The 24039-nt window shown below is 30.6% G+C and overlaps 1 protein-coding gene across 4 annotated transcripts in view; it reads left to right on the forward strand.

Annotated features, from left to right (window-relative positions):
• LOC113376521 (sex determination protein fruitless-like) overlaps positions 1-24039 on the forward strand; it is a 30142-nt gene that overhangs the window by 320 nt on the left and 5783 nt on the right. For 2 of the 4 annotated variants that reach the window (XM_026616467.1, XM_026616470.1), the window contains exons 1-4: positions 22056-22256; positions 22958-23105; positions 23206-23406; positions 23640-23876. In XM_026616467.1, coding sequence (XP_026472252.1) covers positions 22980-23105; positions 23206-23406; positions 23640-23876 — 564 coding nt within the window. In that variant the 5' untranslated portion in view covers positions 22056-22256; positions 22958-22979. Of the gene's footprint in view, positions 1-22055; positions 22257-22761; positions 22888-22957; positions 23106-23205; positions 23407-23639; positions 23877-24039 lie in introns of those variants that run through there. The other 2 variants (XM_026616468.1, XM_026616469.1) reach the window with 2 other exon arrangements.

Consider the following 24039-nt stretch of genomic DNA (forward strand, 5'->3'; position numbering starts at 1 on the left):
CAAAACAAATGCATACCGAGGTGTGTATCATGAATAGTTTACAACTTTCTGTACTTTCACAATTTTTATGTCTTGTGCAACCACAAGTTCGGAATTTAAATAATCAGATTTTTTTTTCTCGATGCATATATAATAATAATAATTAGTTCTCTGTCCGAAGGCAGGTCCATAGTTGGCGAGCATAAAGAATTAATTACTCCTCTTCCCGCCCTTGTTAACTACCCTACGGGAAGTAGGGTAAGTTATAGTATACGCAAAAAAATCGAAAATGAAAATTTTTATATATCTTTACGTTTCGGAGGTTTCTGAACATTTTAGCATACTTTAGAAAAAATGGGTGTATGTATGTATGTATGTATGTGCGGATACAATTTTCCGTCGACGATTTCGAGAATACGGATCAACTAATTTGAATAATTCAAAAAACATTCGATTCGAATTGATTAAGGAGACGTGCTGATTAGTATTTGGCAAAGACAGGTTTAGCCGTTCCGAAGATACGGGGCAAAAAGTGCCAAAAGTGGTAATTCAATTTTCGGGAACGCAAGTGTAGAAGTATCGCAGATCCAATAAAAAAGTAAGGAAAATGCCATTTGGCAGGCAAAAATGATCATTAAACATATGCACATCAAATTATCACAATTTTAATAATAAGAACAAATTTTGTTTACATTCCAATGGGTTCCGCACCAATGTTTATTCGTTATACTGCAAACGGCGTCCACGCGCTTCGATATTTCGTTTCTACGCTAACTTATCGCGATTGCTATAAAAACAGTTCAAAATTTTCAAAAAAATTCAATGTATGAAAATTTCAAAAATCTCAAAAATTTATTTTTTTCAAGGTTCTATAAAAACATTGAATCTTTTTTAAAAACTTTAATTTTTGGTACGGAAAGTTTCAGCAATTTGCCTTAAGGCACGATGCCATGCACTACTAGTTAATATTAATATTCACATTTTCAAACTTCTGCTTTCATGCCTCCCTGTCCTATGCTTTGGTTTTCAATTCCCTATATTTTCTCGTCTTGCTTAAGGCGTCAATCATCTGCACTCTGCTTCCTCCTAGTCCTTTCAGTCCTTCTATTTTACCTCAGCAAACGTCGTGCAGTCTTGGTGTTATTTGGGTCCAATCCAGTTTCCTTTTCTTGTTATGATAGTGGTTACTAAAGTTTTTTCTTCTCGCATTCTTCGTGGATGTATGTATGGGTATAACATTTCTAAATTTCATCGATATCTATCGCATTTCTAAAAAATTACGCCTGTGACAATCGGACAAATGTATATAGTGATGTTAACGAGAATACGGAAAAGAAAATAATGAAGTGTAATTACTCGTGATTACACATCCCATAGAGCAAGTTCTAGTAAAAAATGAAACTTTTTGCATATTTTTCAACGTTTCAACATTTTGGCATACCCTTGAAAAAAATTTGTTTGTTTGTATGTGTGTGTGCGTGTATGTAGGAATATGAGGATACAAAATTCCGTCAACGATTTCAAAAGAACGGATCAACCGATTTAAATGATTCAAAAAGCCTTTGACTCCTATTGACGGGGCGACGTGCTGGTTAGACTATGGCAAAGCGGCAGGTCCAGCCATAAAGTGCAACTAGTGGTGTATGGCATTGTGCCTTAAGGCAAATTGCTGGAACTAGGAAAGATATTTTTTTTAAATTTGAAAAAAATAGATTTTTGAGATTACAGTTGACAAAACTTGACTTTTTTGGAAAAAAAACTTTTGAAAAATATTTTTGTTTTTTCATTTTGAAATTTTGTACTTTTTTTCAAAGCAATCGCATAACTTTAGCTGCATAGAAATGAAATATCAAAGCGCGTAAGCGCCGCATCCGCGTCCAACGGATTTTACGAAACGGACGAAATTGATACATATTATTAAAATCTTCATAAAATATCTGATAATTTGATGTGCATATGTCTAATGATCATTTTTGACCGCTGAATGGCATTTTCAATTTTTTCAATTTTCAGATATTTTATAGAGATTTTAATAATAAGCACTAATCTGTTTCCATTTCTATGAGTCCCGTATCACGATTTATAATGTTTAAAGTTACTTACATAGGTTCAAACAAATATAACCTGGACATTTTTGACAGTATAGATCAACCGACTTGAACAGGTTTTAAACTAGTTGTTATTGGTATTTTGCCTCGAGGCAAGTTACATGAACTTTCCGATATGTGTAAATAATCGACTTAATCAATAAAAAATAAATTGATTAAATAAAAAATGAGTGATTTATAGTATTCCGAGTGGATTTATCACGCATCATTAAAAACGAACGAACACTATCGTTATACCGAATAAATCGTCTGATTTGAATTTTAACAAACGTCAAAAAACTATTTATTTTCCCAAACTTTGATGAATTTTTAAAATTAAACTACTTGGCGTAAAACCGCAATATTTTAGTAAGTTCTATAAGACCATGATATATATCGCCAAAAAAGGTTCGATAAAAATCGCCTTAAATTTTTTCACCATTACAAGAAAACGGCTTGGTAGACTTTCATCTAAAACTAATCAGTATTATTCCCAACTAATATCTTTCGAACAGTTTTTGATTTTTTAAAATCTATTTAGTAGTTTGAGCTTAAGTATGGACGAAAAGTTTAACACTTTTTCCAAATTACATAGAAACGGCTTGGCAGATCGTCGCACAAACACGCATACACATACACACACACATACTTTTTCTAAATTTGGTCTCATTCGATTCAGAATGGCTTGAAACGTCGAGACAACATAAAATTAGCGAATCGGATTTTTTTATGAAAACATAAACTTCTCCTTCGGGTAGTTAAAAAAGTCGATTTTCTTTTTAAATATTTCAAATGTTTTTAAAATTTTCAAAAAAAATATTTTTTTTTAAATCTTGAAAATTCCATTCTCAAAAAAAAATCGAATTCTTTTAATGCTTTCAAAAATTTTCAAAGCTTTTAAAAATTTAAAACTATGGTACGGAAAATTTCAGCAATTTATCTTAAGGCGCAGTTCTATGGACCACTAGTTCTTCCTTTTTTTATTGTACTAGAATCCCGTAACGTGACGTTGTACCTAATTCGATAATGTCGCTGTCGCTCGCTCTATTGTATTGTTTTGTTGTAGGCTCCCGTGTTGCGGATTCTACATAGTCCGCGGATTATGAATACTAAATAGACCGCGCAATCCGTCGCTGACGCCACACAACAATACTTACATTGTGAAATTTACATTCACTTAAAAAAACAATAAGTAATGTTTTTGAAAATGTCAAAATTTCACAAAATTTTGTAAACCATTCAATCATCAAAATTGATTCTGATTAATAACATACCGCTTTAACTGCTATTCACAAATTGTTAATTTTAGACAATGCATTTAGATAATTGTGATTTCGGTTTTAGTTTTTGATAATTTTTGTAATGTTCATATTAAGGGGGTTGTTCGTTTTTCTGTTACAAAAAATGCAAGGTATTTGTTTGTAGAGATCCTGATCATACAGACATGCGGTTTTTTTTTTAAACAAAAATTACAAAATCATAGAATATTAAGGATTTTTTTATTATTTTTTTATTTTTTAACCAGGGGGCGCCAAAGTGGGCATTGCAAAATCGATCTCTTTTGCGGTGCCACAGATAAATCCGTTGCGCATCGCCTGAAACAAAAAAAAAACTACGTTGAAGAAGAAGTTTGAATCCAGTCCCCCTACCAAAATGAAAGAAAAAAGCAAGAAGGAAAAAAATGACAGCTATTTAAAAAAAGTGTTAAAAAGGGCCTTTTTTGGAACGAATAGCTTCGCAAAATTTTTTTGCGTAATGTTATGAAGTTGTTTGAGGTAGGGGGACTAGGTATTGCAGTTGTGAACAAATTAAAAAAAAATGCAAGTCCATCCGACTTGTAGTTTTTTTCAAATTTGTGGCACCGCATTGAAAAAAGTCATTTTGAGCAAACGTATTTAAAGTTTTTAATATAATGTACTAAATACACCATTTAATTTAATGTACTAAATACACCATGGTGTTCAAAGATGCTGACACATTAAAAAGGTCATGTGCATGAGGTATTATAATGAAAAAGAGAGCAGCTGGCATACAATAGCTCGCGGAGCGATGAAAAAAACGGTTTCAGAGGATCATACATATAGATATATATATATATATATATATATATATAACTTCGTCAAAAAAATAGCTTTTGAGTTGATTTTTTTAAAAAAAAATAATTCTAATGTTTTTAGCTTTCATAATATCAAAAAATCTCAAAATCGAAAAAAAAAATAAAAACCGAACAACCCCTTAAAATATGTTTATGTGCACCGTATATGATTATGCCGGGGATTATTGGTCTTCGGATAGTCAACTTTTAATACTTTTTTGATATCTATGCATAAACTTGTTACGTTGAATACCCACTTGATTTCTTTTTACACATAGACATAAGAATTAAACGAGGATTCAGTTGATAAAAATAAGGATTAAACAAAGTTTAGAAAAATGAATTCATAATATTAGTATTCACAAATGTAAACAAATATAGCTCGACGTCTAATCTAATTTTTAGTGAATGTACTATTTGATGATAAATGATGACCGAAGATCAAATGAAGAAGAAGAATCAGTACAATAAAATACGCAGGTGATATCAAAAACCGAAACGATGGCTACAGGAAAATGGATACAGGAAACTGAAAGCAGAACCAATCCTAGTCCGAAAGGACCAGAAAGCATAGAAGCAAAAGTTTGGAAAGGAAAATACATAAAAGTTCATAAAAAAGTGAATAACAGTAATAGAATGGCAATGGAAATAAAAAACAAAGGAGGGAAACGGTTAAATTGATTTGTGGTGCTCTCACACCATAGATTTGCCTTCGGGTAGAGAACTACTTATTAATAAGCTATAAATGTTTGTAATGTCAAATATCAAATTGTACATTCACTAAAAAGTCTATTTCAAAATACATCGAGCTGTTTACACCTGTAACGAAATACCTTACTCTTTGGGTTTCAATAAAAAGCTTTCATAAACATACACACACATACTTTCACCAATTTTGGTGTCAAACAATTCCCAATAAATTGCAATGTCGAGACAACATAAAATTAGCAAATCGGATTTTTTTATGAAAACATAACTTTTTCTTTGGAAAGTTAAAAATAAAAATTTGAAAATGGAAAATCGTTGTTTAGAAAACATAATTAATTCAATTAGATTCGTAGAACTCAATTAAAAAAATATTGTAAGGTTTATTTATTAGCGTTTTGAATATCTGTATTATCTCTTCTGAACTGAAAATGAGGAAACGAAATTACAGCTCCTCATGAAAACCGGAAATCATAGCGAATGTATCTATGTATATATATATATATATATATATATATATATATATATATATATATATATACATGTGTGTGTGTGTGTGTGCGTGTGTGTGTGTATTTGTATACATATAATATGTAATTTTTATTGAAATGATCATCCAGCATGCAGGCCGCGCGTGCAGTCGTCACGTCCATGTCCGCGTTTTTAGTTCACGGTTCAAGAAATCATACGAGTCGGTTGCAAATGGAATCAGACATGTCTCGTAGGAGTGAGAATAACAACGAATCGCATAACGTTTGGATACCAACATAATTGCAATCATACATTTCAACATATTATATATGGATATACATGTACCGATCTGGGTATGTGTAATATTATGTCTTTCTATCCTATCTCATAAAATTAGTAGCATGATAATTCAATAACGTCTCATTCAATAATTCATTGTAATGCTTCTAAATCAAAATTATTTTTGTATTTTCTTATGAAAAATAGTTAAAACAAGACCGTTTGTGTGCTCTCGGGTACACGATGTAAAATTATTTTAATTTCAGATAAACACCACACGCTTTCAATAATTGTTTTAGGGCTTTATATTGGGTGAAGTAATAAGAAATATATTATTTTTGCAATAGTTGGCATCAACTATCTATAACTCGGGTTGTATATGTACAGTCAGTCAACTAAAAGCGTGGTCGATTATAATGATAGTTAATGAAAGATTTCGGGCTAATTTCTTCGCGAGCCGATAAAGGAAAGCTTTGTCCTTAATGCATTGTCAGCAAAGGATTAGCTGTCGTTGATCTTTTAAAAAAACAATCACGTTAAACACCATGAGTGCTATGTTACGCGTCGCGCTACGAGGATGTGCTCCTTTGCATCCACCCAAAAGACCCCCAAATGTCGCAATCTGTGGCTGCTAAACATATGAGAAAGTCGAAGTTGTACAGAATTGAATACCTATATAAAAACTAGCTGTAAGTGGAATTCTGTCTTAAGGCAATTAGGGCATCGTACCTTAAGGCAAATTGTTGGAACTTCCCGTACCGCAATTAAAAATACTGAAATTTTGTTTAAATGTTTTGAAAATAATAAATGATAAAATTTATTTAAATATTTCAAAAAAAATTAGAATATTTGATAATTTTATTCTCAAATTTTTAAATTCATTAAAAACAAATTTTACTTTGGAAATATATTGAAGTATTTGTTTTTTATAAATGAAAAATTTGAAAACATAAAAGCATTTTTTTCAAAACCTGCCTTCCCCGAAAACTAATAAATTCTTTCCATCGCCAACAAAAGCAAAATATTAATTAATGTTTATTCTCATCATCCGATTAGAATAATTCGCTTACACAAAAACGGCATGAACATTTCTTGCACCATCTGCTTCAACAAACTCGTACTAAAATGACAGCGCGACCGCGCTTCGTACCCGTTTTAGAGACAAAATATCAATACGCGATAGCGCGCGTAGCACTACAACGATATAATGTTTTTATTCATTATTAAAATTTATATAAAATATCTGATACTCTGATGTGCATATGTCTAATGTTCATTTTTGACCGCCAAATAGCTCATTTTTTTACTTTTTTCTCCACATTTCCGAAACCGCTAGATCTGCCTTCATGAAAATTTGATCAGTCCTTATCAATACGAATCGAATGTTTTTTGAATTATTCAAATCGCTTCATCCGTGTTCCCGAAATCGTCGACGAAAATTCGTATCCGAACACACACGCACACACACACACACATACATCTATTTTTTCTAAGGTATGCCAAAATGTTCAGAAACCTCTGAAACGTAAAGATATATAAGAATTTTCATTTTTGATTTTTTGCGATTACACTATAACTTGCCCTACGGGAAGTTAAAAAAAAACAGTACGACAAGGACGAGCAAAATTAGTGGTAACATGTTTAAAAATATCTACAAAACTATTCCAACCCTTCTTCGTATTCGTGTTCTGAAATGGCGGAACACAATGGTTTTTTCCGCTTGGGCACATGAACATATTGAGATTTTGAAATTTTTTACTGATGAGTATTCCATATGGGTACATACTGCCCTCATGCGAGCCGTTAAATTAAAATACGAGCTGTTAAGACTAGAATACGTCCTTAAATTGGTAAAAAGCATGCGTCGGAAATGCCAGCCAATTGTCGACTCCGGTGGTGACTGGACACATATTGACCAAATTGCATCATTGCTTGTAATGTGTACAATGCATACATAAATATTAAATGAAATAATTATTTTTATAAATTAACACGGCCACGCTCTTACTTGACAGACGTAGGTCCGATCAGGTTCTACTAGGCGACTTTAGAAAGATGAAATTTTGTCATAAAAAAAAATGTTTTGTTTGAGCGCGCGTCAGGAATGGACACTAGCAAAGAGAAAATACATTATATTTTGCATTTTTTGTTCGATAAAGGCGAAAACGCAAGCCAAGCGGCTGAAAATCCGAATAGTGTTTATGGTCGTGATACTGTAACACGTAATTACAGCCAACTTTAGTTGGGCCGATTCATTCGGGAAATTTCGATGTCAAAAACGTACGCGCACTGGGTGAAAATGTCTACAAAATCAAGGAGTCCTACCGTCATGTAAGCCAATTTAGATGGCCCAAGAGCTAAAGACTGTACAAAAAACCGTCTGGCACCATTTGGATAAGGCTAGTTACAAAAAAGCTCAGTGTATGGATGCCGCACGAAAACCTACTTTACCGAATTTTCATCTGCGAATCGCTGCTGAATCGCAAAAAATTGTCTCATTTTTTAAGCGATTGGTGACCGGTGATGAAAAGTGGTTCTCTTGCGACAATTTAAAGCAAAAACTGTCGTGATCGAATAGCAATGAGTAGGCAAAAATGGTAGCCAAGCCAGGATTGGGATTGGGTGGGTTTGCAGGGATATTATACAATGTAAGCTGATCTCCTATGTAAGCTGAACTCTTAACTCGTACTTGTACGGACAACAATCGACTTTTTCATTTTTTTTGCAAATGGGGACGAGGGTTTCTATGAAAAGAGCATAATGGTATTACCTTTAAAATGGCAACCAGTTATCGAACAGAAAGTCGCATAATTGATCCAAATCGGATCGTCCTAACTGTAGTAATTAAAGCTTCAATTTCATGAAAAAATAATGGATTTCTTTTTACTTCATCTAATATATTTAATGATTGAAATGCAATACCAATCGCATCACTTAAATTGAGAAAAATCAATTTTTAACTTCCCGTAGGGCAAGTTATAGTAATCGCAAAAAAATCGAAAATGAAAATTTTTATATATCTTTACGTTTCAAAGGTTTCTGAACATTTTGGCATACCTTAGAAAAAATGGATGTATGTGTGTGTGTGTGTGTGTGTGTGTATGTATGTATGTATGTATGTATGTATGTATGTATGTATGTATGTATGTGCGTGTGTGTATGTATGTGCGGATACAAATTTTCGTCGACGATTTCGGGAACACGGATCAACCGATTTGAATAATTCAAAAAACATTCGATTCGTATTGATAAGGAGACGTGCTGATTAGTTTTTGGCGAAGGCAGGTCTAGCCGTTCCGAAGATACGGGGCAAAAAGTGCCGAAAACGGTAACTCAGTTTTTAAGAGAACGGAGCGTCCGATTTGAATAATTCAAAAAACATTTCACTTGTATTGACAAGGTGAAGAATCGATAAAATTTTCATGAAGGTAGGTCTAGCGGTTTCGGAGATATGGAGGAAAAAGTAAAAAAATGAGCCATTTGGCGGTCAAAAATGATCATTAGACATATGCACATCAAATTATCAGATATTTTATAGAGATTTTAACAATAAGTATACATTTTGTTAACATTTCTATGGGTTCCGTACCAATGCTTATGCGTTAGACAGCGACGCGGCGCATACGCGCTTTATATTTTGTCCCTATGCAGTTAAAGCAGTACGATTGCTTTCAAAAAAATTTCAGATCTTCTACAATATGTCAAAATACAGAAAAAAAAAATTTTTTTCAAAAAAAAAAATGTTTTTTTAAAAAAAAATTTTTTTTTTCAAAGAAAAGTTATTTTTTGTCCAATTTATAGTTTCTCAAAAATCTTATTCTTTCAAAGTAATTTTTTTTCAAAAATGTTAATTGTTTTTAAAAAAATAATAATTTTTGGTACGGGAAGTTCCAGCAATTTGCCTTAAGGCACGATGCCTTAATTGCCTTAAGACAGAATTCCACTTACAGCTAGTTCCAATTTTTTTGCAACTGGGGACGAGGGTTTTTATGACAAGAGCATAATGGTCTTACCTTTAAAATGCCAACAAGTTATCGAACAGAAAGTCGCATAATTGATCCAAATCGGATCGTCCTAACTGTAGTAATTAAAGCTTTAATTTCATGAAAAAATAATGAATTTCTTTTTACTTCACCTAATATATTTAATGATTGAAATGCAATACCAATCGCATCACTTAAATTGAGAAGTCAGTAATTTCTAAGATCCTGAAGGAGAAGTAACTTTCCTCAAACCCGACTTGCTAATCGTTCGAGATCGAAATTGAAAAAAATGGTGCATGTAAATTCAAAAACTAATCGAGAGAAATCATTTGGATACGCGTTGATTTGTTTTACGGCAAAATCGGTCGCAAAACAAATCAACGCGTACAAAAATTTTACCGCATGATAATAAAAATCGTATTACTTATGTCGTTTCCTAGCTTTTTTTTCTTTAAATGACCTGGACAATGGTTTTTTGCAACTTTGCTTTTTCATATCTGTTGAATATCTTTTTGTAGCTTCCAGTAGTAATTGGCAGACATTTACTCCTAGATAAATTTGCAGTTATCTCAAAATGTCATTTTTTTATTTTTCTTCAATTTTAATGGTTTGGCCCTCTATTTTGACATTAGATGTGTGTTCAGCGGTAAAAATATACATTGAAAAACATCTAATACAGACAACTTTATTTCGTGAACCTGTGGAATTAAAGCGCTTGTAACCCTGTAATATTTTAGTATGAATTATTATCATAAACAGTTTTATTAAAATTGTCAAAAAAAATTAATAATAATTAGGAGAAAACAGTCTGGCAAATCTTAACCAAAAACTAATCAACACGATTCCCAAACAATATCCTTCGAACAGTTTTCGAATTTTGAAAATCGATTTTATTATGTCATTTTAACGATTTGACTCGAATTTAATAAACGTGAGTCCTTTCTGAATTACATCGAATGGCAGTTTTGAAATCGGTACAGCCTTTTTAAAAAAAAAACGTCGACAAAAATTCCACAATCGGCTCACACATATACAAACACACACACTCAAGCACTCATTTTTGCAAAAATTGATTTCGATTTAGAATGACTTGGATCTTAGAAAAAACAAAAAATTATCAAAACGGATTTTTTGCGAATATATAAACTTTTCAATCAGTGAGTTGATAAAAATAAATAATAAGATATTTATTCTACGCGGTTCGATACAAGATATGTGTCAATCTATCAGCATTTCTAAAATAATTGCACAATAATTACACAACAAATATGTTAACTTTTTTAATTCATAAAAGAAATATATACCTTCCAATACATAAAAAAGATATAAAAGATAAAGACATATAAAAGATAAATTTAGTTTTAGCTGACAGTGAACACTAAACCATAAAAAATTAAAATTGTAAAATTTAAAATGTTTTTAATAAAATTATGACTATTTTACTTATATAATTTCTCAATACGAACTGTAAATCAAGTGTTCAGTCAAAATGCCAAACACATCAAACCCTGGCATTCTGACTAACATTGTTTGATTATAGTTTGTATTGAGAAATTATGAAACATCATTTAATAAAAAAAAATCTATTTGTTATGTAACCATAGTTTAATTCTTTTGAAACTTTTGCATGGATGACACATATTAGGGTTGAAACGTAAATATCTTTTATTGTTTGTTAACTGTCTGAAGTTTGTTTTTGCCAGAAAATCATTTGCTAATTTCATATTTTCTTGAAGTTTCAAGTCATTTTGAATCGTTTGAGACCAAAAAGTTTGTGTGCATATGAACCAAAATTTTATATTTTGTAGACATTTTCTCAAAAATGACTGCACCAATTTCAAATTTAAAAAGTCTTTTGATGAAACTCGACAAGGACTCGCATTGATTAGTTTTGCGGGACGACCTGCTGAGCCCTTTTTTACAATTAGCAGATAAGTGCAAAATTTTTCGTCCAAATTTTCGCCAAATATCCTGAACTTTCAAAATATATAAACTGTTTCAAAGATATTAGTTGGGAATCGTGTTGATTAGTTTTTGGTAAAGATCAATACAATTACAGGTACTATACGTTGTTTGATAAATATCAATTGAAATTTGCATATTGGAACAAGTTAAAAAAAATTCTTATTCTTAAATTTTGATTAAATATGTCATTTATTTACACATATCGGTAAGTTGATGCAACTTTCCGTAAGGTAAATTGCAAGGTAAAATGCCATTCACAACTAGCTTCTAGCAAAAACCGTGTTCTTGGTAGTTGGAAGATGGAACGTACATCCTTCCGAAACGTTAACAATAAATAATATATATTTTTAACATTTTCCTTTCATTTTTAATTCGAAGAAAGTCGTACTACCTAATTAAATAATGGTTTAATATTTAGTGCATTTAAATTAAAAGAAAATCTCTGGTGTTCATTATATATATATACGAGGTCTGTTCAAAAAGTACCCGGAATTTTCGTTTTTTCAAAAAAATGTTTATTTATTCGTCTACATTAATGTGGTCCCCTTCAAAGTAGTCCCCCCCAGATATAATACACTTATGCCAGCGTTTTTTCCAATTTTCGAAGCACCCTTGATATTCACTTTTTGATATGTCCTTGAGCACTCTCAGCGATTTTCTTCAATCGAGGAAAACCGCCGTCCTTTCATGGGTCTCTTCAACTTTGGGAATAGGAAAAAGTCACACGGAGCCATATCTGGTGAATTTTTGCACTTTGCAACACTTTATTTCATTTTTTACGCAAAATTTAATACAAATTCTTTGACTTTTCAATTCTTCCATTGTAAAAATCGCCGAGCTCAGAAAAACACGTCGAACCTTAGCGACTACCACAGACAAAGTAAACAGTGAATATAGCTGAAAATTTCATCATACTTTAGGGGCATGTATACCAACACAATAAAAAAAAATTTTGACAATCAGACACTCCAGACCCGCGAAATTTAATTATTAGTAATTCCGGGTACTTTTTGAACACACCTCGTATATATATATATATTTAGTAGTGTTATATCTATATTTAGTAGTGCTATATCTATATTTAGTAGTATTATATCTATATTTAGTAGGCTTTTGATTGAGAATCACTGGCATTTTAGGGGGCGTCCATTGATCACGTGAGGTTTTTAGAGGGAGGGGGGGTCTGACAAAAAATCACGAAATATCACCTGGGGGAAGGAGGGGTATAGTAAGATATCACGTGTATTTATTTTTTAACTGCCTTTTAAAAAAAATCGAACATTTTCAAAAAAAATTAAAAAAAACTTACAGTTTTATGACGTAACTGAAAATACACGTGATGTTTGGTGGGGGAGGGGGGGTAATTTTGAATATTACCATGGATCACCAAGGAGGAGGGGGTCCAAAAATCCTTAAAAACTCGCTCACGTGATTAATGGACGCCCCCTTATTTTTTTATGAAAATAGATATTTTTATGATTTTTAAAATCAGAGTCTAAATTTCGCCTTAGTCGTACCACCTGTAGCCTTACTACTAAAAAAACTTTTGATTCAGTCTGTGATTAATTTTTCTTTGTTATTAGTTTTCAATCCGAATATATTTATTAAAATAACTCAACCTTTTTTGTGGGTTTGTTCTGATCTTTTCTATTAAGTACATCATTTAGTTTAACCAGCTGATGGCATAAGGCATCCGAACTAACCGTTATGTTATCCTGGAAAAGCTGAAAAACTAACAACTCTTTTAAAATCTCACCAAACATACTGCATCACCATTTTTTGGCAAATTTCAGCTTTGCATCTGTTTTGAGCAGGTTCTTCTTTTTCGTTTCATGAGCAATTCTTTACATCCTATTCGACATTTTTAGTGACAATTTGCTTCAAAACCTGATAATTTTCAGGACTTTTCAGATGCGAATCACAACACGCCACAACACAAACCTTTGAAGTGTTTTTGATAAATCTTAACTAAAGGAGATCTCATGTATTGTTATTTGCTGGTTTGCATCAACGAATGCTTTTTTCGCTTCTTTGCCAGCTTCAACCGTACTTCTTGGACGGGGTGCATTTTGCACATCAAAATACCAGGAATGAAATTTAGCAAACCAGTTTTGGCACTGTCGTACTATAAACGTCATTTCCATACGCATCGATCAATTTTATTTTGACTTAAACAGTATTTTTCCTTTTTCTATAGCAAAAAAGTAGAATATGTCGAAAATGCTGCTCAATTCTTTCCGTATTCAAAGTGACACTATCCAAAAACTACTGCATGTATTTGATTATAACTTCTTTCACACAAGCCTTAAAATGTAAGCTTTCAAATCATGCAATAATTATAGGGCTTAAGTATGATGTTAGGTTCAAAAAAATGTAGTTAAATTCTCTGTGGTAAAAAAACGAAATAAACAACCTTATAAATAATATAATTTATAATTATCAGACAAAATATAGCCAGGGTATGACTTAGGCTGTGGTACGACTTGAGCAACCTTACCCTATATATACTTATTTTTTACAGGTGACTAAACTTGTTACAAGTTTTCTTTGATAAATGATTTTATATTTTTATTCATTACTTTCAATTATCGGATACATCAGCAGTACTATGTGTTTGATCGTGAGACTGAGTCAATCGACGTATGGTGTGAAAATTAAACACGCATTTTGAATGAAAATTAGAAAAAAATTCCTCTATTCATTGTTGACTTTCAACCTGTTAACCCCAAATTAAAATCAAAACTTTCTTAAAATTGAATTAAATTTAAATTAAATGGCCATGGCGAATGAAAGATGCTACCTTGGCTTAATTTCCAAAAATGTAACCACAATTAAGTAGTTCTTTGTACTTCTGACATTATTTCCTCGATTTATATTGAGAGAATAATACCATTCTCTTATTATGCATTTGAAGTATTTTGTTTATATAACTGAAATAGAAATCCTTCAATCGTTTATATTTCCATCTCTAGTAGCTTTTATCCTCGGAATGTAATAAATGAAATCATATTGCACACCTTGTTTACAATTTTAGAACTTATTTACATCTTACATCTTACTGATTTTCTTATTTATTTCTATACAATATTTTAAAATTGCTATATTATATATATATATATATAGATAGATATATGATCTTGACCTGATAAATCTTGGATGCCATTTGTGTAAAATTAATGCAGAAATGCATTTGCGTTGCACTTTTAGTTAACAAGTATTTTATAACTTACTGGATATATTTGGTGGTCTAATTGGAACTTTATTGGATATATTTGATGGTCTTGGATCAAAATATATTATTCTGATACTACCTAGATAGTGCTTATAATTTTTATAATATTTGAAATTGACATGTTTTCATTTTGTGATGGCAGACTTCTATGAGTTTATATTTTCGGTTGAACAAACATTCAATTTCGTGATGATGTAAGAAAGAAGTGCAATAATTTCAATTCAGTTTCAAAAATTCTTATTTAGGCATTCTTTATCGATAAGTGAATATTTTATAAATTCACTTATATAATTTAAAGAAAGATTTCATCTTTTCCAGTGAAGCTTCCATATATTATTCAAAAATTTATTTTTTTGAAGTTTCACTTCTTGTCAGTTTTCGGGAGTAGGGGAGCTGGGAGCTTGTTGTAACTTTTTTTTGGAATTAATATATCTTGAGATCAACTGATTATATTTTCACAAAATTAAGATGGATAGATGTTGTAATTATTCTACCGAATCAAGTAAAAATACATAATTGTATAACTATTTTTTTTATTTCACAATCATTTACTAGAAAAAGTGCGGTGTTATAACTTACCTCGTGTTTAGGACTAGTTGTAAAGTAATAACAACAATGATAGCCCAGATAATTTATTCTTTGCATATTCTGAAAAAAAAATTACCTATTTTTAAAGTAATTAATTCTTCTTATAAATTAGAGTAAATTATAATTATTACAAATAAAATATATAGTGTCTCCTGTAACTGAAACTCTTATCATACATCAACGTAAATTACAATTAATACAAATAAAATATATAGTTTATAATATAACGCAATTTACATGTGCCCGCATCTTACGAACCCTACGGTTTTGTTTCAACTAACCCCAGGTGTGATTTTTTTATATGAATCAATATAACTGTACAATTTATACAATTTAGCAATGACAAATATTATTACATATTATTAAAAAATATGAGAAATTTGAAACGAAATAATATAAAATTTAAAATTTGTCGATTATAATAGGGCAAACCAAAATTGATTGTACAATTTTTCATCAGCTATCAAATATATTGCACCTGCACACTTTTGTAAACTGCGTCGCAGCACAGTAGCTATGACTATGTTATGCAAGACAAGTTACTTGTCCAATCGAAAAAAAATATTTTAATATTATTTAAAAGTCTGAAAAACGCCTGGTACTACTTACTCGTGTTACAATAAGTCTCTATAGCAGTCCTACTAAAAATCTGTTATTTTTAAATTAATTTATAATTTTTATAACTATAATGTTATAAATTTATATTATATTTTTGCAGTAATGTGTAGTACTATACTAATGTATATAAATATATATAATAGAATTTATACATAACGTATATTATGTATATTATATGTAATGTATTTAATATACAAAATGTATATTTTAAAATTGAACTTATCAAATATCATGCAAATATCGAAGAAACTTCTTTGCCAGAAAACTTTCTCCTCGAGGTGAACATTTGCAAAAAATGAAAAAACTATAAACCCCATTGTATATCATTTTAATTCTTTTATTATTTCCATCGCTGATAATTTTTAAAAAATTAAAAAATAACAAGAAGTTTTAATAAAATGGTATGTATTATTTTTGTTGATCTTAACTCAAATTTTAATTTGATATTTGAAGTTAAGTTTCTTATTATTTTTTTCGCATATTTAAAATTTTAATTTATAAAATGAATTCATTGTTTATAAACCGGAGAACTTTAGCAATTTGCTTTAAAGCACAATGTCATGCACTACAAATTATATGTTGGGGTTGGCTAAATGGTTCTATGGGATGTATTTTGGGTAAAATAAGTTCTAATGATCTAGTCATGCTACGATTTTGGTAGACCTATGCATCTAGATATGTTGTTAATATTTTACGAAACACTATGCGCAATCTTTGTCAATTTGCACAAACTCTTAGCAAAGAAATGGACCAATTAGCAAAGATTTATGAACATTAATAACAAGAAGTCATAATTACGTACTCCAATAACTGTAACTCCAACTCTATATTTAAAACTTGGAGTTCCAGATTTTCTTATATAAAATGATATTTTCAATTAGAAACATATTTTCAAAAAATAACTTGACGTCAAAATGGATATCACTGCTAGTTGATGTCAGATTAACAAATACTGGAGATTTTCTGGTTACTAAAAGCTAAAATTGCAACCACAGCAATATTCTCTATTCATATACAATTTTTGTCAATGTCTAGCCTAGTGATTTTTCAAAGAGGTCCATAACACCTTCAGGGGTCCTTGACCATTTTCAAAGAGTCGATATCAGCAAAAAGAAATTGGGGTGTTCACAAAATTAAATGGTGGATAATATAATAATATAATATCTATAATAATAATATATTTATATAATAAGTCTTTTACAATATTTATAAACTGATCCAAAGACTAAAAATTACATTGCACGTTTTTATAAAAATGTGTTAGTTGCAGCATGCAGGTAATTAATTTGTGGTAGCAAAAATTTGAACTTGAAGACCCTAAATTCTGACTACTAAAAGGCGTTTGTTTGGCAATATTCTTTGCTCTTTTCGAGACTGTTCTAGTATTTCTCAATACTAAAGATAACTAGTGGTGTATGGCATCGTGCCTTAAGGAAAATTGCTGGAACTTTCCCTACCGTAGTGGAATAATCAAATATATTTGAAGAATCTGATATGTTTTCAAATAGATTTTAATAAATATTTTAACTTCCAATATTCGTATTTTATAGACGAAATATAAGAGTAAGAGCTTATGAATTGTATGACAACGTTTATATTTGTTTACATAAAAAGTAAATAAACAAAACTTAATCAATCTGATTTAAAATGAAGGACTTTGTCTTAATTTTTATAAAAATTATATAAACTGAATTGTAAAGTTAAAATTATTTGTTTGAAGTATATAAGTGAGCTTTAGAACTTTAGCTAGAGTTAAAATTAAAATCCGAATTATTTTCAATATTAAAAAAAAATTCTTAAATTAAAAAATATATTTTTTTTCCATTTCCCAAAAGCAATCGTTTCATCAACACAAGCAGAGAGTTTTATTAATCATTAAAATCAGATGCTTAGTTCTCTTAAAAACTGTCATTTTTTGCACATTTAGCTCGGTTGCCAAAAACTAACCACCACTTATACCCATTATTACAAATTGAATGTTTTTTGGATCATTCAAATCTGATGCTTCGTTCTCTCCAAAACTCGATTTATATTATCTGCACTCTCTGCTCTATATCTCCGAAACGGCTGAACCTGCCCTTGCCAAAAACCAATCAGCACATTTCCCTATCAATAGAAATTGAATGTTTTTTAAACCAATCAAATTGGTTGACCCGTGCGCCCGAAAATGTGGACGAAGAATTGTATTCATACGTACATACACACACACATTCATTTTTTTCTAAGTTGTGATTACTATATCTTACCCTACGGGAAGTTAAAAAATGATAATTGTAAAATAGATATCTTAATACCTAATAGAAAGGAGGCTTATTACCGATTTCCTAACAAAAATAGATGTAGACTGGACATCATTAGCCTAAGGATGAAGCCTTACACAATTGACGCCAAATAGTGATAATTAAATATTTACTTGTTGCTTACTTTGCCATTTTAAATTCAATTAACAAATGTAGGAACTCTACGTGTATTTTCATTTTAAATATTTAAAACGAAACTTTAGTACAGTAAGAAATTTATAAAAAAAGTTGATATCGGGTAAATAGAATAACGACACAAAAACGTTAGAGAACATATGGTATTGGTGATTTTTTATTTTATTAATTAATAAACAGCAATCAAAATTACATAAAATTTCATAAGCTATTCTGCCATGGTTTAACAACTATATATATATATATATATATATATATATATATATATATACATGGTCTGTTCAAAAAGTACCCGGAATTACTAATAATTAAATTTCGCGGGTCTGGAGTGTCTGATTGTCAAAATTTTTTTATTGTGTTGGTATACATGCCCCTAAAGTATGATGAAATTTTCAGCTATATTCACTGTTTACTTTGTCTGTGGTAGTCGCTAAGGTTCGACGTGTTTTTCTGAGCTCGGCGATTTTTACAATGGAAGAATTGAAAAGTCAAAGAATTTGTATTAAATTTTGCGTAAAAAATGAAATAAAGTGTTGCAAAGTGCAAAAATTCACCAGATATGGCTCCGTGTGACTTTTTCCTATTCCCAAAGTTGAAGAGACCCATGAAAGGACGGCGGTTTTCCTCGATTGAAGAAAATCGCTGAGAGTGCTCAAGGACATATCAAAAAGTGAATATCAAGGGTGCTTCGAAAATTGGAAAAAACGCTGGCATAAGTGTATTATATCTGGGGGGGACTACTTTGAAGGGGACCACATTAATGTAGACGAATAAATAAATATTTTTTTGAAAAAACGAAAATTCCGGGTACTTTTTGAACAGACCTCGTATATATATATATATATATATATATATATATATTTAATAAATGAAATAATAATATAAATAATAATGATAATGATAATAGTAATAGTAATAATAATAATAATAATAATATAAAAATAAAAATAATAATAATAAAATAATAGTATCAGGATCACTCCATTGAATGACCACTTAAAGAAAATAAATCAAGTAGATCTATGGGCCAGTTTATTGGTGACAATTGATGATTTTACTCTCCTAAGATAAGTTTACTTAAGTAAATTACCCAAAAGATGCTAGGTGTACTAATTACATACCTTAGCATAGCTTTATACTAGAGCGAAAAATATTAAAATCAATCTATTTCTTCAGTTTATGAGCAAAGTTTATTTATGAGCACGTTATATCAAATTCGTGTTAAGAATTTTTCCTTAACGATGCGGCTCTCTTCTATTTTGCAATAATTTAGTTAAATTGAACCTTATTTTAATTAAACAGAGACTTATCTATTATAATGCATTCTTAATTGCAGTAAGAGTAATTTTTTTCTATACATATTTAATTTAATTCGAAGTTAAATTTGGGTAATTATGGAGTGGCTCCTAGCATCTTCAATTCATTATGAGAAAAATATAGTATAGTAAAAAATAAGAGTATAAATTTAATTTCATTTGAAACGATAATGATTGAAATGCTCTGTCATGTATACTAAAGAACTACTAGTTATTTATCCATCGCAATTTTAAAAGTACATATATATTCAGATGAATTGGAGAAAAATAGATAGATAACATAGAGAAAACAATATTATTCAATTTAGATGAGCACGAAAACCAAAAATTTTTTGTTATATATAAAATTAATGGCCACACAAGATATAAAATACTTAATTCACAAAAGATTGCCAAACAATTAAAAAGCATAAGATAAGCTAGTTGTACGTGGCATCGTGCCCTGTATCTTCGAAGTGACTTAACATGTCTTCCCAAGAGCTAATCAGCACATCTCCTTATCAATTTGAATCGAATGTTTATTGAATCATTCAAATCGGTTGATCCTTGCTCTCGAAATCGTCAACGAAAAATTATATCCAAACATATATACATACATACTACACACATATATATCCATTTTTTCTAAAGTGTGCCAAAATGTTCGGAAGACCTTCTTAAGGGGGTATTCTAGTGTAGAGGCGTGAATTTCAAGTCATTTTTAAACCATCATAAAAAATGGCAATTATTTTTTTTATTATTATTTTTTATGACTTATTTATTGACGTTGCAAGAGTACAGAAAAAGATTAAAACAAAAAAGTTGATAATTTTGAAAATCAGCAGTGTTCGAAGTGAAGGGTCTCAAAAAGTTGACACGTGACCGTGCACACGATTGCAATCCTCCTAGTAATTCAAAATGAAAAAAAAAGATTATTAATCTAGAATGATGTCGCTATAGTAGGATTATACTAGGATTAAATTGAAAAAAAAAATAGACAAAAAGGCGGCTGTTTGAAAAAAGGCCATTTTCTTACAATTTTTTGAGTTTATCATTTTTTTTAAATATTGAAAATTTATATTTGGGGATGAAGCTACTATATACTAGAGAGAAGTCTATAGAGAAGATTCTCTAGAAATCGTGTACATCGTATTGAAAGACAGTTTAGAGAAAAACGCGTTTAAAGTTTCGCAAAAAAAAATGAAACAGAAGTGGATTATCATGGTCAAAAAGCTGTATCTTCGAAAATTAATTATATTTTAAAAAATCCTCTTGCGCATATACTTTTGAAAAGTTAAGCTTTGAAGATGTGAACAATAAAACGATTTTTTGGAATTTCTACATTAGAATAAACATCCAAAAAAATTAATTTTCGATTTTTGCGATTACTATAATTTATTCTACGGGTAGTTAATTATGTAAGAATCCATAATAATAAAATTAAGTTTTCTTCTCGACAAAAATATATATAAATTTAAAAAAATTATAGATAGAAAACGTAATTTAAGCGAACGTTATAAATCTATGGAGTTTATAAAGTTAATTAGAATAGATAATAAATAAATAAATAATAAAAATAATATTAAAAGCGCTCACTCTATTTTCTATTTCTATGGAATACCATAAATAGAGCTCGGGCAGCGCCCTGCATAATGAACGATGTTTGCAAAGTTCCAAAGATGAGGCCATTACATATTCTAACAAATACTACCATGCAATATAAAAATCATTTTGTGAGATACTAACTAGTTACTGTTATAAATTTCAGGAACTTCTAGTACATGTTTTTTACTAATTTGGAATCTTGCAAAGATTTTTATACAAGCCGTATAGCCTCGGGCATTTGTCCGCGTTGACTCCCACCAAACCGGGCCCTCCTTCATGGAAAAAAATCGCGTGCCCTCAAGGCTCCGTATGTGTGTCACGTGCGATAAATGATTCTTATTAGATTCTATAGCGAAAATTCGAACCGCGCGCGAAATTTTTGCGAACAGATGGCAACGTAAATATGAATGATCGATTCTTTGCGCAACAATGAACCTTGGTTTAAGCAAGGTTATGGTTAAGCAGTTTGTTAATATTTGTGAATGTATTACTCAATGCGAACTTTAAATAAAACTTTATATTTACATCCAACGTTCCGCCGTTTTGAATGATTTTTCGTGTTTATTGCAAAAAAATATGACACTACATATAATCACACAAACTTTTTCAATAGAGATTTTATCATTAATTCATATATAAACTAATTGTTAATTCGAATTAAGCGATTCACTCGTTTATTTTGATGAATTTTCGATCGCGGTCGATTTGTTGAATAGTTGCGATACCAATGTTAAAACTTAAAATTTGATACGTCAAAAATCCGCACCGTCGATACTGGCCGCCTATGTCATTATGCGTTGCGGAGGCCAATATCATTTAAAACGGAAACAAAAATATTTCGCGTATAACGAGTTGAGCAGGCAGTGCAAATTAGGTATAGGGGTCGACTGACGTTGTGATGGCAAAAATTTTGCGAAAGGTGAGTATTTTTTAAGTTTTCCAAACGATCGAATAAATATTATTGTGAAGTGAAAACATGTGATAAAAGCAGCCAATCTAAAATAAAATATCGTCGACGTTATAAGTATGCGTTAACTAGTGAACGAGATGAGATATATGTTAATTTCGCGAATAGTGGATTAATATGGCGTATGCGAATCTTGACAAGTAGATATTACGCGTTTGAAGGAATACTCCCTACGTGTATAAATCACGTGTCATAATGTTAATGACCTGGACCATATACAATAATTCCTAATTATCGAATAAATAAAAAGCCGATAATGATTCGCGAATCGTTGCACAATATTTTAATGAGAAAAGAGTGATGTTGTAGGCAAATTTGTTTATTTCGTACGGTTAATGAGCGGCTCTCCGGCTTATGTGGACACATATCAAGGAATCCGAATTCGCGATATGTGATCGAACGTATCGCAATGTTAAAAATATATACATTTTGTTATCTAAGCAAACGAGTTGCCGTCGTAAATTCATAACCTTTAAGTGAAGTGAAAGAACATGTTAAAGTATTTTTTCCATGTTCTACAACTATTCCAATATATTATTTTTCCAATCATGACGTTATCAATTCATTAAAATTTGAGTTTTAAGTTCTGTGCATTTAACCTCACATGCTTGTTTTGAATAAATTTAATTTTAAATTATTTTTTGACAAAACAGATATCACACTGACATTAGCATAATGGACCAGCAATTTTGTCTTCGCTGGAACAATCACCCTACCAATTTAACAGATGTGTTGGCTAGTCTGTTGCAACGAGAAGCCCTCTGTGATGTTACTTTAGCTTGTGATGGAGAAACGGTCAAAGTAAGCTTAATATTATAATTACTCTATAATAATAACTTAATCTGTAATATTATAATTTACAACCCTTAAAATATTTTTTCATCATTTTTATTGTTTTTAGGCACACCAAACTATTTTGTCAGCATGCAGTCCATACTTCGAGAGTATATTTTTGCAAAACTCCCATCCACACCCTATCATATTTTTGAAAGATGTTAGATTTGATGAGATGCGATCTCTATTGGATTTCATGTATAAAGGGGAGGTCAATGTTGGCCAGTCGAGATTACCTATGTTTCTAAAGACAGCTGAAAGTCTTCAGGTATATAACAATCTAATTTATCTTACTTATAAAATTATATATATATATATATATATATATATATATATAATGATATTAAGATATTCAAAATCTCATATTTCTTTAAATCAAAGTATACATAAGCTGTCTGTACTGAGTGATTCTTACTAGTGACCTTGACCTTGTGCAAGACCTAAAGTCAATGTCGTTCTTTGTTATTGAATGTCAGAAATTAATGAATGTGTAAATTTTAGGTTCGTGGATTAACTGAAAGCGGTCATATTTCAAATCGCTCAGAAGATCACAAGCCTGATAACTTAACGATGTCTGGTCGTGATAGAGAACTCCAAGAACAACGTGATACTATAACTTCACACACCAGTTCAATTCAGTCTGGCCCAACTGATTTGAAGCGTAGAAAAAAAAATACGAACTGTGATATATCTTTGACAAATTCTTCTCTGTCAGAGAGGCAATTTGCCGAATCTCAAGTAAGTCGATACAAAAATTTAATTTTTATGTATGTATTTAAATATATATATATATAAATATATATATATATATATATATATATATATATACTAAAATCATATTTAATCTTCATTATATACAATGACACAATTTTCATACCATTTGTTTCATCGAGCAATTAAA

Source organism: Ctenocephalides felis, unplaced genomic scaffold (assembly GCF_003426905.1).
Source record: "Ctenocephalides felis isolate EL2017-DRISC unplaced genomic scaffold, ASM342690v1 CF-g0.4_SCAFFOLD_01886, whole genome shotgun sequence".
NCBI classification, from domain to species: domain Eukaryota; kingdom Metazoa; phylum Arthropoda; class Insecta; order Siphonaptera; family Pulicidae; genus Ctenocephalides; species Ctenocephalides felis.